The sequence below is a fragment of the Chelonia mydas genome, chromosome 10, assembly GCF_015237465.2.
Source record: "Chelonia mydas isolate rCheMyd1 chromosome 10, rCheMyd1.pri.v2, whole genome shotgun sequence".
Lineage (NCBI taxonomy): Eukaryota > Metazoa > Chordata > Testudines > Cheloniidae > Chelonia > Chelonia mydas.
Window position 1 is genome coordinate 30,772,083 of NC_051250.2, and position 15,106 is coordinate 30,787,188.

General features: G+C 43.5%; 1 protein-coding gene across 21 annotated transcripts in view; it reads right to left on the reverse strand.

The window, feature by feature from the left end:
• KATNIP (katanin interacting protein) overlaps window positions 1–15,106 on the reverse strand; it is a 167,282-nt gene that overhangs the window by 98,968 nt on the left and 53,208 nt on the right. For 18 of the 21 annotated variants that reach the window (XR_006284499.1, XR_006284495.1, XR_006284496.1 and 15 more), the window contains 2 exons: window positions 12,894–13,016; window positions 4,202–4,460 (listed from right to left, as the gene is read on the reverse strand). Coding sequence is in view for 12 of the 21 variants with exons in the window: in XM_037910893.2 (XP_037766821.1) it covers window positions 4,202–4,460; window positions 12,894–13,016 (382 nt within the window). In the remaining 9 variants the exon portion in view is untranslated. Of the gene's footprint in view, window positions 1–107; window positions 236–694; window positions 908–4,201; window positions 4,461–12,893; window positions 13,017–15,106 lie in introns of those variants that run through there. The other 3 variants (XM_037910905.2, XM_043524408.1, XM_037910904.1) reach the window with 3 other exon arrangements.

The window sequence follows — 15,106 nt, forward strand, 5'->3', positions numbered from 1 at the left end:
TATAACACTGTTATAACATGCTCCAATGTTAAGAAAAGCAGGTCTAAACCAGTTTCTCAGGAATAAAGGACAGGCCAACACCCAGCCAGATGTTAAAAGACTATCACCTGCTTAAGTGGCCATTCTCCGTCAGGGGGAAGATGTGACTAAGAAATTTATATTTCATCACAGGGATGGTTCAAACCTCACATCCACAAGAGATGCTTGTCGCCTGCACCCCAGCTGGGTGTAATCCTTAAAGAGGGGAGAGGGTTATAAGAATGAGAGACAGTGACCTCCTCTTCACCTTTCTCTCTCCCCCCATCTCTACTCATGGCAGCTTCTGAGCCCACAAAAGGGGGTTGCACATGGACATTGCAGCAAAGATATTCCCATGTTTCTTTTTTGGATCTTTCAGGAACATCAGTCTTTCTGCTTTTGAAGAACAAATCTGCTGGGCAGTCAAAATGACACTTCAGCCTCAAGCACAAGGCAAGAGAGAGATGTGACCCTGCCTGCAAGGGCAAAAGCGAAAGAGAAATTGCAGCCAAGAATCTATGTCCTTATTGGTCATCATTCTAAAAAAAAATGGAACTTTTGAAAAATGCAAAGGGTTCAAATAATAAATTTTGTCCTCAAACTTTTAAAGTTTAAATGATTGATAACAGAGGTTTAGAGTTGAAGATCCAACTCACAGAAAAGAGAGGTCACTTACTAGTAGCTGTTGATCAAGAGTTGCCTCTATGTATTTCCACTTGTGGGATATGGTGACCCTGGCACTGAGCTGCAGAACTGCCCTTTAAAAGCTGTATCCATTGAGTGGCAGACAGGAGACAAAGCCCAATGCTAGTTTGCCAGGTCTCAGTGTGGCTGATCAGATCACATGCTGTGTTTGTGTTTCTCCAGCAGCAAGGTTGCAAGTGAGAGTCAGCACGAGAGACCAAAGCTGCATTTTCTATCTTTGCTGTTCTTTTCTCTCCCTTTTCAGGGTGTTTGCTTCGTTTAGCCTTAGGGAAAGCAGAATATGACTTCAGCAACAACCACAGCTCCAGCTGACCTCAACTAATTAGTTTTCTTGTCCCCAGAAAGAACAATTACCATATGTAATACTACCTTAAAGACCATCAGATGGGATTTTTCCTATAAAAACTCTCGACAGCTAAAGGGAAAGGTAATAAGGGATATTGTTAAAATGAAATCCTTACTTAACACTTTACATTTCAAATGCTTCAACTGTTTTTTTCCCCTTTTTTTCTGTATCTTTAAAAAAAGGATTATAAAGATACTTAATGGTGTAGGCAGGCTACAGTCTCTATTCTAGAAACCCTGACCCATGTTTAACTGTTTAGTGTGGAATAGCAACAGGGTCATATTAACACCATTGACTCTCTGAGCCCATTCATTCAATCAAAATTAGAATGACAGACACATCTGAAATAAGTGTCCATCTCAGGAATCATTGCAGGGCAGGACCACACTTCTTAAATGCCCTATATTGCTCAGGACCCAACATGGCTCCTGCCATTACCCAAAGAGGGTAGCTACTTATACTGTGCTAAAAGCTACACTACACTAAAGACTAATTTAACTAACTATACACAAGAAGAGAATTAGACTACAATGGAGCAATTCAAGGACATGAGGTGAGTTCTGTTAGTTCTCTGCTGAAGCAGCAAAAGAACTGAGGCAGCCAGGGGATGCACTCCTTTATATAGTGTAGGGAGATGACATTCCCCTTGTGTGAGACCACTTGTGCACCCTACAAACAGACATGGCTTTTAAAGGCAGTTCCACAGCTTGATGCCAGGGGCACCATATGCCACAAGTGGGAATGAACAGAGGCTGTCAAAGACATAATTACTGGGCAAATTAATAGAAAAGCTGATATAGGATTCAAATAATAAAGAATTAAAGAACAGGAATATAATTAATGCCAACATGGTTTCATGGAAAATAGATCTTATAAAACAAACCTCATTTCATTCTTTGATGAGATTACAAGATTGGTTGATAAAGGTAACAGGGCAGACATAACAGACTTAGACTTTTGTAAGACATTTGAATTGATTTCACATGATATTCTGCTTAAAAATTAGCCATGTCCAATAGCAACAACACTCATGTTAAATGGATGAAGAACTGTGTAACGGATAGGTCTCAACAAGTAATCATCATTGAACGGGGTGTTTCTAGTGGCGTTCCACAGGGATCAGTTCTAGGACCAATGCTATTCAACAATTTACATCAATGATCCAGAATCAAATGTAAAATCATGGCTGATCAAATTTGCAGATGAAACAAAGATAGGTGGAACAGTAAATAATGAGGACAGGGGATTCATAGAGAGATCTGGATTCACTTAGTAACCTGGATAAAAAACATGTGTTTTAATACAGCCAAATGGAAAAAGTTATACATCTAGGAACAAGGAATGCAGGCTATACTTACAGAATGGGAGACTATCCTGGAAAATAGTGACTGTTAAAAGGAGGTAAGGGTCACAGTGGACAAGCAACTAAACATGAGCTCCCAGTGTGATGCTGTGGCAAAAAAGGATAATGAGATTCTTGGATGGATAAGGAGGGAAGTAGAGAGGTAACTTCACTCTGTGTTGGTATGAAGGGGTACAAACCCCGCACTGGGGAAAAGGGAATTAAGGAGCAGCTCTAGTCGCAGGAGGCTCTACCCAGCAGAGCCTTCTGGACATGCTGTCAATTGAGACAGAGCTTACAAGGGCACAGCACAGCTCAATCAGGGCGGTCAGTGCAAGGGAGCTGACTTCCACTCGTAGCTCATGCAGGAATCCAAAAGGAACTCCACACAGCCCTGAAAAGACTCAGAGCCGCAAACCACTGCAGAAGAGACAGCAAAGCATCTGCTTGTGAGTGGGGAAGGGAACCTCCTGCTCCCCTTCTGGGGGTACATGTTGCAGGTCATTAGTCAGGCCTTCGCTGTGCCTCTGGAGAGGCAGGGATGCAATAGGACAGGGGTCGGCAACCATTGAGAAGTGGTCTGCCAAGTCTTCATTAATTTAAGGTTTCGCGTGACAGTAATAAATTTTACATTTACAGTGGCCCCTGACAGAACCCCAGACTGGCAGCGGGCTGAGCGTGGCCAGTGGTCTGAGGTTCCAGCCGCCAGCTCCTGCCAGCCGGTGTCCCGGCTGCTGGCCCCGCTCAGCCCGCTGCTGGCCTGGGGTTCCGTTCACCAAGGCAGGCAGCGGGCTGAGTCGGGCCAGCGGCTGGGACCCCGGCTGGCAGCAGCGTGGCAGTAAAAATTGGCTCGCATGCCGCCTTTTCCACATGTGCTGCAGGTTGCCAACCCCTGCAATAGGAAGTAACCCAGGGAAAAGGCTGGGTGATACCCTGACCCACGTTGCACACCTGAACTGCCTGCCCCAGGCCCCTGGTTGGAACCGGAGGAGTGAGAGGGCCTGGGTTCCCCTACCTCCAACCCCCGGGCTCAAACCAACTAGTCACTACCATCAACCCCCAGGTTTGATCCCACTAGGTGCTACTAGCAACCTCAGACTTGAACCCACCAGGCACTACTGCCAAACAAAGACTTGAACCCACTAGGTGGTATGACTAGCCAGTGCGCTGATGACTAGAGGACGTGATCTAGGCCCATTACAATTAGTGAGAACAGCACTGGAATACTGCATACAGTTCTAGTGTCTACATTTAAACAGGATATTGAAAAACTGGAGAGGGTGCAGAAAAGAGCCACAAAATTATTCAAGGGCTGGCGAAAATGCCTTGCAGTGAGAGATGCAAAGAACTCAATCTGTTCAGTTTATCAAAAAGAAGATTGAGAGATGGCTTGATTACATGGGGAGAAAACACCAGGTACCAAAAGGGCTCTTTAATCCAGCGGAGAAAGGCAGAACAAGAACCAATGGCTGGAAGCTGAAACCAGACAAATTCAAACGGGAAACATGGCACCAATATTTCACAGCGAGGGTGATTAAACATTGGAACAAACTACCAAGGGAAGTGGTAGATTCTCCATCTCTTGAATTCTTCTTGGAAGATATGCTATAATCAAACACATATTACTGGCCTAAATGCAGGGATACCTGCATGAAACATAATGGCCTGTGGTGTATAAGAGGTCAGATTAGATGACATAAGGTTCCCTTTTAGCCACAAACTCTATGAATAAAAACTAGAATTACTACTGCAACGCTGCAGCTGAACTGGTACAGGACACAAAGACTTACTTGTTGGATTCTGCTTAAATTCCAGCACGAGAGCACCAGCATCAAGGTCACAGCATCTTCCAGCCTCCTGATACTTGGGAACATCCTTCAGTAATGACTCACCACTGGGCAACTGGAGGCTTCCAAAACTTGCAACTGTCTCTTCCACCTGAGAGTGCTCCAAAAGCACATCCTCCTCAACAGAGTCATAGTCATCACTAGAACTTTCCTTCTCCATCCTTTTCTGACTTACACTGAGTTCCAAACTTCTTCTCAATTCCTGGTACAATCCAGACAGATTTGTCAGCAAAATCTCACATATGTCTTTCAAAATAAAACCAGTTAAACTGCTGCTCCTCCCACCCCCAAGAAGAGAAAAACACAAACACTTTTTATAAATACGCACAGCTGAAAGGCAGCTGAAAACATTTTGGGCCTTCACAAGCCAGAGCATGGAAGTGTAGTATTTCAGGGAAAGCTATGAAACTGAGTAAATAGACTATGTTTAAAAAAAAAATTTACATTAAAAGTTGCTGAGGGACAGCAATGCAAAATTTAAATCTACAAAAGCCAGGAAACAGTATACAGCTACACACCTTACCTTCTCCCATATACACAAAGCTGCTCACAAACACTTTCCCTTGGCAAATCAGCCCTACTCAACAAGGTCACACCTAGACAACCTTAACTCAGCCCTCTGTTGCCAGTGTTCCACAGGGATAAATGTTTATTTTTCACAGTTGTGGCTTTCAATATGGCAGTAATCCCCTTTAGAAGCCTTCACCAGTTATTACAAACAAACCTGTTTATTACAATAATATTGTGAACTATAATATATTACTATATATTACTATGGCCCATTACAACAATCTGTAACTCACTAATACTCCTTTGTCCTACAGCTGTAGAAGTATTAACTTCCCCTTTCACTTTGAATGCTCTCTTGCAAAACATGTTAACTCCTTATCTGTTCCACCCTTGTATTTAGCTATGATACTCTGAGGACCTGAAGAAGAGCTCTGTGTAAGGTCGCAAGCTTGTCTCTTTCACCAACAGAAGTTGGTTCAATAAAAGATATTACATCACCCACCTTGTCTCTCTAATATATTACTAGTATCTTTCTGAGAGATGTATGGTATAATGAACTCCTATTTATTTTATTTTTACAAAAATGGAAATGTCATTTTCATATTCAGAGAGGTAGCCATGTTAGTCTGTATCCACAAAAACAACGAGGAGTCCGGTGGCACCTTAAAGACTAACAGATTTATTTGGGCGTAAGCTTTCATGGGTAAAAAACCCACTTCTTCAGATAAATCTGTTAGTTTTTAAGATGCCACCGGACTCCTTGTTGTTATTGTCATATTAAGACTCTGAGCTACTGGTAGTCAGCCAAAAGTTATTTTAATTCTTTAGCATTTTTGTAGTATTGTGTGTTTCCTTGTTTTTTAAAATACAGAGGGGTGGATCTTCTTTTCTTTCCATTCTCCTAATCTTTTTGCCTCCCCTTCTCTGCAAGAGCCATAAATTCTTGGGGAGGCTATCTACTTCTCTAGTGAAGCATTCTTGTTTAATGAAGGTGGTTTTAAGTGTGTTAAGGTGTACATTCTCGACTTTCTCTTCAGAGCATATTCTATGGTATCTGAGTGCCTGGCTGTAGATAACATATTTCTTGGTGTTGGTGTTCTGGAGTGGTTGCTGAATCAGTGGAAGTAAGTGTGGTGATCTGTTGCTTTCTTGTATATAGTTGTCTGTAGGGTTCCATTGTTGACACTGATCGTGCTGTACAGGAAGTTGATGCTGGTGTGGGAGTTCTCTGCAAAGTTTGATGGATGGTAGTTGTTGATGTTGTGGTGGAAATCATTGTTTAGGTTGTCTGTCTGAAGGATAAGAATGTAGGGATGGTCATATGAGGTCAAACCAATGGTCCATCTAGCCCAATATCCTGTCTTCTGACAGCAGCCAAGGCCAGATGTTTCAGAGAGAGTGAACAGAACAGGGAAATGTATTGGATGAAAATATAATTGATGTATTTCAGGTATATAGTTGGTTTTATGTTGCATTTATCCAGAAATTCTTCCCTGAGGTAGCCCATAAAGAGGTTGGCATGTTGGGGATCCATCCTGGTACCCATGGCGGTTGAAGAAAACAATGGATGTCCCAGAATAAAAGCTCAATGAGCACTGGAACAGGGATTGTATAAAATATGCCAATGGCCAAGGGTTTTTTGTTGGTTTGTTTTAATATGCCTGAAATGTTGTACAAGATCACATCTGGCATAGCTCAGAACGGAACCTAAGTTTCTTCAATTTAGCCATATTTCCTCTCAGAAAGAATATGCCAAATGTATTGCTTGACTCTGCTTTTACAGAATGGGGCTACTCCTGCATGCGTAATCCACTGTTTCAGTGCAATACACGACCGATTCTAGCAGTAGCTGGTCCATAGACAATAACAGTCTACTACGGCTGACAGCTTTGGCTCAAGTTGTGGTATCTATGGTGGGGATCTGAAGGTCCCAGGTTCAAATCCTACTAACAACCCAGGTGAATATTATTAAAGTTACACATGACAGAAGTCCTTTTTTTTTTTTAATCTATAAAATTACATACAAAAGAGGGGCAGTGAGTAAGACAGGTCTGAATAGTAACCAAGATTGATGGCTGTAGCACCCAAGCTCATTTACTCCAAAAGTTCATCGTGGGGAAACAGGGTACTCAAGGAAGACAAAAGATGGTTTTCTTGACAAGGTGCTGGACTAAGTCAAAGGAGAACTGGGTTCTAGTCGTGGCTCTGCTAAAGACTTTTAATAGGATTTTGGATAAGTTACTTAAAACCAGTATTTTCAGAGGTGGCTGATAATTGTGTGTTCCTCATTTACTGGGAAATCAACTTGAGCTAGATAGGGCATGATTTTCTGAAGTGCTGATCATTCAGAATTGTAGCTGAATCCCAGAGGAGTTGTGCATGTTTAGCCTTAGGCCCTAGATTCAAAAGCAGAGCTAAGCACCCTGCCAACAAGTGGAATTCACAACCCCGAGCTGGATGCCTGGACTCCTCATACAATGCATGGAGATAGTTGGGTACCAAAAAAGGGATTCACAGAAGCCAGAGTGTAGAGCAGGAAGCCACTTAAGCTAGCCAGTAGGAAATGCCAAGGAGAAAGCTGGAGCCTAAGCCCTGCCCCTGAAAGGAAGCTGGATGCTGTGATGTTACACTCCATATTCTTATGGAAATATGCTTATGATATGGATATGGCATAACAGATATACTTTATGCAAGATGGCTCATATAAGATAGAATTGGACAGGTTATGATTTACTGAATGTGATTATCCAATCTGTATGCCTGTATCATTTCTGTATCTGAAGTTAGGAATATTGACCATGTAGCTGTATTTCAAATGTGCTACTTTGGGTGACACCCATAACTAGCCCTTCAGGTACAACAGTGAAAAGCCAGACAGGGCCAATGGCCCATTAGGAAGAAACAACAAGACTGTGAAGATACTAATCTCTCTCCTTCCTAAGAGTCATCCTGGGATGTAGCTGTGACACTAATTGGTTAGGAGGTCCTGCCACCTGGTACTAAACATGCTCTTGGACTTCTAGTAATTTTCCACTCACAGGATGGGGAGGTCAATTTTGGGAAACAAAAGGCTTCCTGCCTTATGTAAATTCTATTTAAGGCTGGGAGGGAAGGCATTCCAGACTCTCCTCCATTGCCTACCCAAGAAGAAGGACTGATGAAAGAACCTAAAGGGACAAAGAAACTAACCTGAAGGGAAAGGCAGGGTTGAGTCCAGACTGGGACAGGGGACCAGTCTGTAAGAAGAAATAACTGGAACTCTGAGCTACAGAAGCTCTGCATCCAGTCTAATTCAACATTTAGGGTGAGAAATTACATTTTGTAACCAATTTTTTTAGTGAATCAAGTTTCGTTTGCGTGCTTTGTTTTATTTGCTTAGTAATCTGCTTTGTTCTGTTTGCTCTCTCTTATAATCACTTAAAATCTGCCTTTTATAATTAATAAATTTGTTTTGTTTATTATCAAACCCCGTTTGTGCAATTTGTAACTGGGGGGGGGGGGGGAAGACAGGGTGCATATCTCTCTTCACATTGAGGAAAAGGGTGAATTTTTATGAGCTTGCACTGTGCAGATTCTTCTATACAGCACAAGACAATATGCCTTTGGGTCTGCACTCTAAGGGAGGTGGGCACCTGAGTACTGGAGCAAGTCCCTTAAGCTGAGTCTTCCCAGAGCTGATCTCAGTGTCTGTGTCTTTCTGCAGCTGGATGTAACCCTGCCTGTGTGTGTGCTAGAGGGGGTATAAGAGCCTGGCTCAGCAAGACAAGTTAAAGGGGGCCAATGTTGACAGAACTGGTGGGCTCAGTGGTATCTCAGCACATCAGATGGCGCCTTGAAAGGGGGCAACCCATTATAGATGCCTAACTCTGGGCTGGAGTATGCTCAGAATTCACAACTGTGAACCCTCTCCTGGAGTTAGGGACCTAAACCGGAACAACCCTTTCTCAAGTAAAAAATGAAGAGAAGGTGCCACCCTCCTTTATACCCAAGAGTACAGTCATTAGAGCACTCACCCAGGAAGTAGGAGATCCAGGTTAAGTCCCCATTGTGCCTGATTCAGAGCAAGGACTTGAACCTAGGTCTCCCAATTGCATCTCCTAACCACTGGGCTATGGGATATTCTGGGGTGGGGGCTGTCTTTTTTAATCTCACCTGTTGAAATGGTTCGACTTTGGATGAAACACTGAACTATTCACTGGAGCAGGGGCTGCAACGCAGGTCTGCTATGGGAGTGTGCTAATCACTAGGCTATCCAGTCACACTCTCTCTGACCTCCTGAATATTAAAATATTTTACACAAAGTGGAACAACTTGAACAGGAGAGAATGAGAGAGCCCCACCCCAGAATACCCTCTATCTTAGGGCACTCAGCTAGGAAGGGGGATTCAGCTAGGAAGCAGAGCAGGGATTTGAAACCAGGTCTCCCACATCCTAAGGGCGTGCTCCAACCATCGGCTATTGGGGACACCGCCTCAGCTGGCTTTTTGTGAGGGGCAAGATTTGGTACGCATGTTCTTAGGCAGCTTCTGAGCATATCTACCAGATCAGGCGAGACAGGCAGGGGAATGTCTAGCTTGTGAATGTTCCTGGGGTTTAGGCAGGAGTTAAGTGCCAAGCTGCTCGGCAGTGTTGGGTTTCAGGAGGCTGTGTTCAGGCCCAGAGGCAGAAATTTAGTTGCCAGGGGGACTTTACCAGAGGAAAATTAGACACCTATAGACTTTAGGCACCAACAGATTACATGGCAGCTGAACTGTGGTTCTGTGAATGTCAGTGGTGCCTAAACACTGCACTTAGGCGCTTAGCTGCTAGCTTAAATCTCCCTTGTAAATCTAGCCCTAAGTATCCCAAGCTGGGTATCCAATAACTGAGGCACTCAAAAATCATGCACCCTTTTATAAATGTTGGCCAAAATCTCTTTATCTCTTTATCAAAATCTCAGATCCCCATTTGTAAAATGAGATTAATAATTCTTTCCAGGGTGCTGTGAATACTAATTCTTTAAAGTCTGTGAGACTCAGATATCATGGTGAGCAGCATAGCAGAAAAGTTGTGAGGAAATAAGTAATTCCCTATTCAGTGCAGGGTTTGGACGGTGTGCAGTAAATAAATCCTGGTGCCATATAATGAATAATGAGGTTAAAAAGCAGTGCTGAACAGCTGCCTCATTCAATAAGCACCATCCATCAGAGTGAGGGAAGCCAGCTTCAGCAGTGTTACTGAGCATGCTCAGTCTCTGTGAGTATGTTCAGTACACGCCAAGCGGCAAATCTGGGTGGGCACATGACCCCACATCCCCCCACCCAGCCAACTCATTGCCTCTGCTCCCTTTACTCCCATTGACTTTAGTGGTATATGATTGGGACCTGAATGAGACAGCAACCCTGTGGAAAAAAAAAACACAGACTATATCCGTGTGCATTGAAAACTGGCATTTCTGTATTATTAATAATACTTTGTATTATAAGACTTAGTTTTCAGCTGCTTTTTACTTTGACAAACTGTGACCATTCAGGCTGAAGTTTTCCATGCTGGGTATCAAGCTCGGGCTGAATTTTTTTGGAAGATTTCAACAAAAAAGTTCAGCCATTTCCCAAAAAGAGGTTAAGGAAAAATACATTGCTTTGCCCACATAATGTTTTTTTAAAGCTATTTCAATGAGAAACTCTAATGCTTCCATTTTTTGGAGCAAGGAGTTAAATTTGGCAGAGGGTTGCCCTGGTGTCAGCTTTTTGCTGTCCCTATGAAAATTCTCCCTAATTTGGCCAACGTATAAGTCTCTGAAGATCTTAATGCACACAAGTTCAACAGAGTCTTGTTAGAATTTGGAAGCTAACGTCTCCCAAGATTTTATTTGTACTGAGCATGCATCATCCCAGGATAGCCATGGTTGAGGTGGACTTGCCCTGCAATTGCTCCTCTTGGATGCCAAGAACAACTAGGATGCCAGGCACAAGAACTAAGTGCAGAGATACTGTCTCTACTGGTGCTCTCAATGTTCCCTCTGCTGGTGCCCAGGCAGTGAGGAGGAGAAAGAGGAAGCAGCCACACTGGAATGGTAGTGAAAGGAGAAGACTGAAATGAAGACCCAGAAAAGGGAGAAGGAACTGGGACAAGAAGCTGAGGTGGAGATGGACTGAGACAGGTTGGAGGGATCAGTGGGGCAAAAGGGATCAGGCTTTGGGGAAAACAGGGGCAGAATGGTCTATAACTTTCCCTCAGAACCTGGAATAGAACCCAGGATTCCTTTAATGTCAACATTCCTCTGATAACAGCCAACAACTGTGAAATCCACTAATAAAATGTATGTGTAACAGGGTAGCTGGCCCTGTAAATGAAATTAGGCCCAGGTCCCCCGTCCAAGTACAGGTGCCCTAGTTTGATGTAATTAGGAGGGAGAGCTGCCCTGAAAGTTATAAATAAGACAGCCCAAAGACATGAGAGCATTCAGAACCCAAACTAGAAGAATTCAGAGTCCAGAGAAAGCTCAGAAGAAGAGCAGAGCTGTGTTGAAAACTTCAGGAAGGAGATGCCCCTGAAGGAGGGAGCAGGGAGCATTTTCTTATTGAGCAATGGATCCAGGTCACGTTGGTGGAGGTTGGAAGACAGCTGCGGGAGGGTCACTTACAAACTTTCCCAGGCCAGAGAGCCATGCCCAGAGAGAGCTGAAGGCTGACAGCCACAGAGGCAGATGCCTGCAGGCTCTCTAAACTGCAGAGCTGAAGCCAGAGGGATGAAGGCTAGGGAATGATTAAACGGTGAGCCCACTGATGTCTCCAGGCAGAAGCTAGAAACAGGGTGGAGAAGCTCCCTAGCTAGAGGTGCTGGGGTGAGGTGTGGTAAGAAATGCCAGAGCCATGCTGAAGTGCTGGGGCATGGTGAGAGACACTGGAACTGTAGTTGATATGTTGACAGACTGGAGGAATTTGAAAGATTGACTGTGCTGGGAAAATCTGGATTACGATTTTTGGACCTTCTGCAATAAATTAACCCTGTAACGGGCTATTTATTCTCTGAAAGCCTGCATGGAGTTACTGGGATGCTGGAAGAAAGGGCAAACTGAGGCAGATGCACCAGTCATTTCACAGCCTACCACAGGATGGTGCGTCTTATCACATATGGTGGAGTAGATGATCCCCTGTAAAAAGTGGAACGGCAAGTTCCTGGAAAGGGAAAATTGAGGCATTGGAACACTGCAGGACCACGTGAGGGCATGCCCTGGAGGTAGTTGTTCTTCGACATTGTGCTTCACCTTCCTCACAGTACAGAGAATGACAATTTACTACTGCTAGCAGTGACTTTGTTAGCTCAAGTGGCTGCAGTCCATGCTGTAGATGTAAAACTTTTAACTCTGCTGATGAATCATGTAGGAGTCAATATGGGGTTCCACATGATGGAAATCCTGTTTTCTTCAGCTTACTTTTTTTATAAATTTAGGAAATTACACACAAAAAAAACTATAAACATTAAAAGAACACTCAGGTTGCAAAGTCAAGCAGTCAGAAGTTAGGAAATGCCAGTTAGGAATGCATTGTGGTACAGTCTCTAATTACATCATTACAAGCTTTTTTTTTTCTTTTTTTTTTTTTTGGTAACTGGATTTAATTCCTATGTTATGTAGGAGGTTAGAGTAGAGATCTAATGGTTCCCTTCTGGCCTTAAAATATAAATCTATGAATATCCCTGGTGAATCAGGAAAGCTGGGCTGCAGGAGGCATGAGTTAGGCTCTGGTGGTGAAATTGGGCTCTGGGGCACCATTGGGGCAGGCAAGGACAGTACAGTTTCGGGGTGAATATGGGGCTCAGTGAGCTGCTGCATGGTGCACCAGGGGAACAGAGTAGGGAAGTACGACAGAGGAGTCAAAGGGCCAGAGGGATCAGGGACATAGGAGCAGGGAGAGGCAGAGATTTCAGGCTAGAGAATTTGGTTGAAGGGCATGTGTGTGTACATGTATGTGTACGCATGGGGACAGGGGATGGCCTGAAGCTATGAAGAAAGCCTGGGACTCTCATCTTCCTGAAAAGGAAATGGTTTCAGTTCCAATCACCCTGCGAAGCTTTTGATAAAAATTGTTCTATTATCAGATTATTTATAAAGTTTGGCAAAACATAAAAGGCCATACCACACCTTTACATCATCAATACTTAAAAGTATTCTTTCCTTTTCCACATCGCCGTGTACTTGGAGTTCTGGGTTCCGGGTGGTGAATTTAAAGTCACTGACAGGACTGCTTTTGGGAGACTTGAGATTCTGGAAGCAAAAATACAGAACAACTCACTGTAGCTTCACTTACAGATACATTCCCTGCTCATAGACAATCAAGGGTGGATAGGATGTCTCTTGAAAGAGAAAAGAGAGAGCAATCCAATATACAATGGAGGTTTTACTTTTAAAAGAATTAGAAAATGTTTAGGGAAATTATCTTAGAAATATTATAAACACTTTAAACAAAACATACTTGAATTTAAAAACAAGGCAGCAAAGAGAAAGCACTCACACTGTATTCAGCCTGTGCTGTACAGGCATAAAGAACTTCGTATCTTTCTGTGCAAGGACCGAGACATCATGAGGTCTGCCTGCATTACGCCCCAGAAAGAACGTGTGAAAGTGCCCCAGACCTACCCTGTACCCGCTGATAAATCCAACATATAGCCAACTTAAAGTGCTCCACGGTGTAGGGAAGGCACACTGGGGAACAAGAAATCTTATTGCTGTCTGTGACTTTGTCACCCATGTAGCAAAAGGACAGGCCCCGTACCACCTCTTCCACCACCGTGACACACCCTGCACACCTGATACTGATACCTGTCAGCAGGATGCATCAAGATTTTGTCCTGAGTACTTCTGTGCATCAATCCAGGGGATGCTTGACATTCCCAATACTACTTCAGTCAAGACATTGCCTCCTCTAAAGAGCCACATTCTATCTGCACCAAGGGGGGGGAACAGTAATCACCTGATTTCTACATGTGTTTTAAAAATATGAATAAATAAAATTAATTATAGATGTCCATACAGTGCTGTGGACACCTATCTCATACATTAAAAATGACAACATAGACAAAGTTTCAGAGTAGCAGCTGTGTTAGTCTGTATCCGCAAAAAGAAAAAGAGGACTTGTGGCACCTTAGAGACTAACAAAATTATTTGAGCATAAGCTTTCGTGAGCTACAGCTCATTTCATCGGATGCATTCAGTGGAAAATACAGTGGGGAGATTTATATACACAGAGAACATGAAACAATGGGTGTTACTATACACACTGTAACGAGAGTGATCAGGTAATGTGAGCTATTATCAGCAGGAGAGAGGGGAGGAAAAAACCTTTTGTAGTGATAATCAAGGTGGGCCATTTCCAGCAGTTGACAAGAACGTCTGAGGAACAGTTGGGGGGGGGGGGCAAGGGGGGGGAGGATAAACATGGAGAAACAGTTTTACTTTGTGTAATGACCCATCCACTCCCAGTCTTTATTCAAGCCTAAGTTAATTGTATCCAGTTTGCAAATTAATTCCAATTCAGCAGTCTCTCGTTGGAGTCTGTTTTTGAAGTTTTTTTGTTGAAGTATTGCCACTTTTAGGTCTGTAATCGAGTGACCAAAGAGATTGAAGTGTTCTCCAACTGGTTTTTGAATGTTATAATTCTTGACGTCTGATTTGTGTCCAGTGATTCTTTTACGTAGAGACTGTCCAGTTTGGCCAATGTACATGGCAGAGGGGCATGTGCAGGTGAACGAGCCTCTGATCGTGTGGCTGATGTGATTAGGCCCTATGATGGTGTCCCCTGAACAGATATGTGGACACAGTTGGCAACAGGCTTTGTTGCAAGGATAGGTTCCTGGGGTAGTAGTTCTGTTGTGTGATGTGTGGTTGCTGGTGAGTATTTGCTTCAGGTTGGGGGGCTGTCTGTAAGCAAGGATTTGCCTGTCTCCCAAGATCTGTGAGAGTGATGGGTCGTCCTTCAGGATAGGTTGTAGATCCTTGATGATGTGTTGGAGAGGTTTTAGTTGGGGGCTGAAGGTGATGGCTAGTGGCATTCTGTTACTTTCTTTGTTGGGCCTGTCCTGTAGTAGGTGACTTCTGGGTACTCTTCTGGCTCTGTCAATCTGTTTCTTCACTTCAGCAGGTGGGTATTGTAGTTGTAAGAACGCTTGAGAGAGATCTTGTAGGTGTTTGTCTCTGTCTGAGGGGTTGGAGCAAATGCGGTTGTATCGTAGAGCTTGGCTGTAGACAATGGATCGTGTGGTGTGGTCTGAATGAAAGCTGGAGGCATGTAGGTAGGCATAGTGGTCAGTAGGTTTCTGGTATAGGGTGGTGTTTATGTGACCATCGCTTATTAGCAC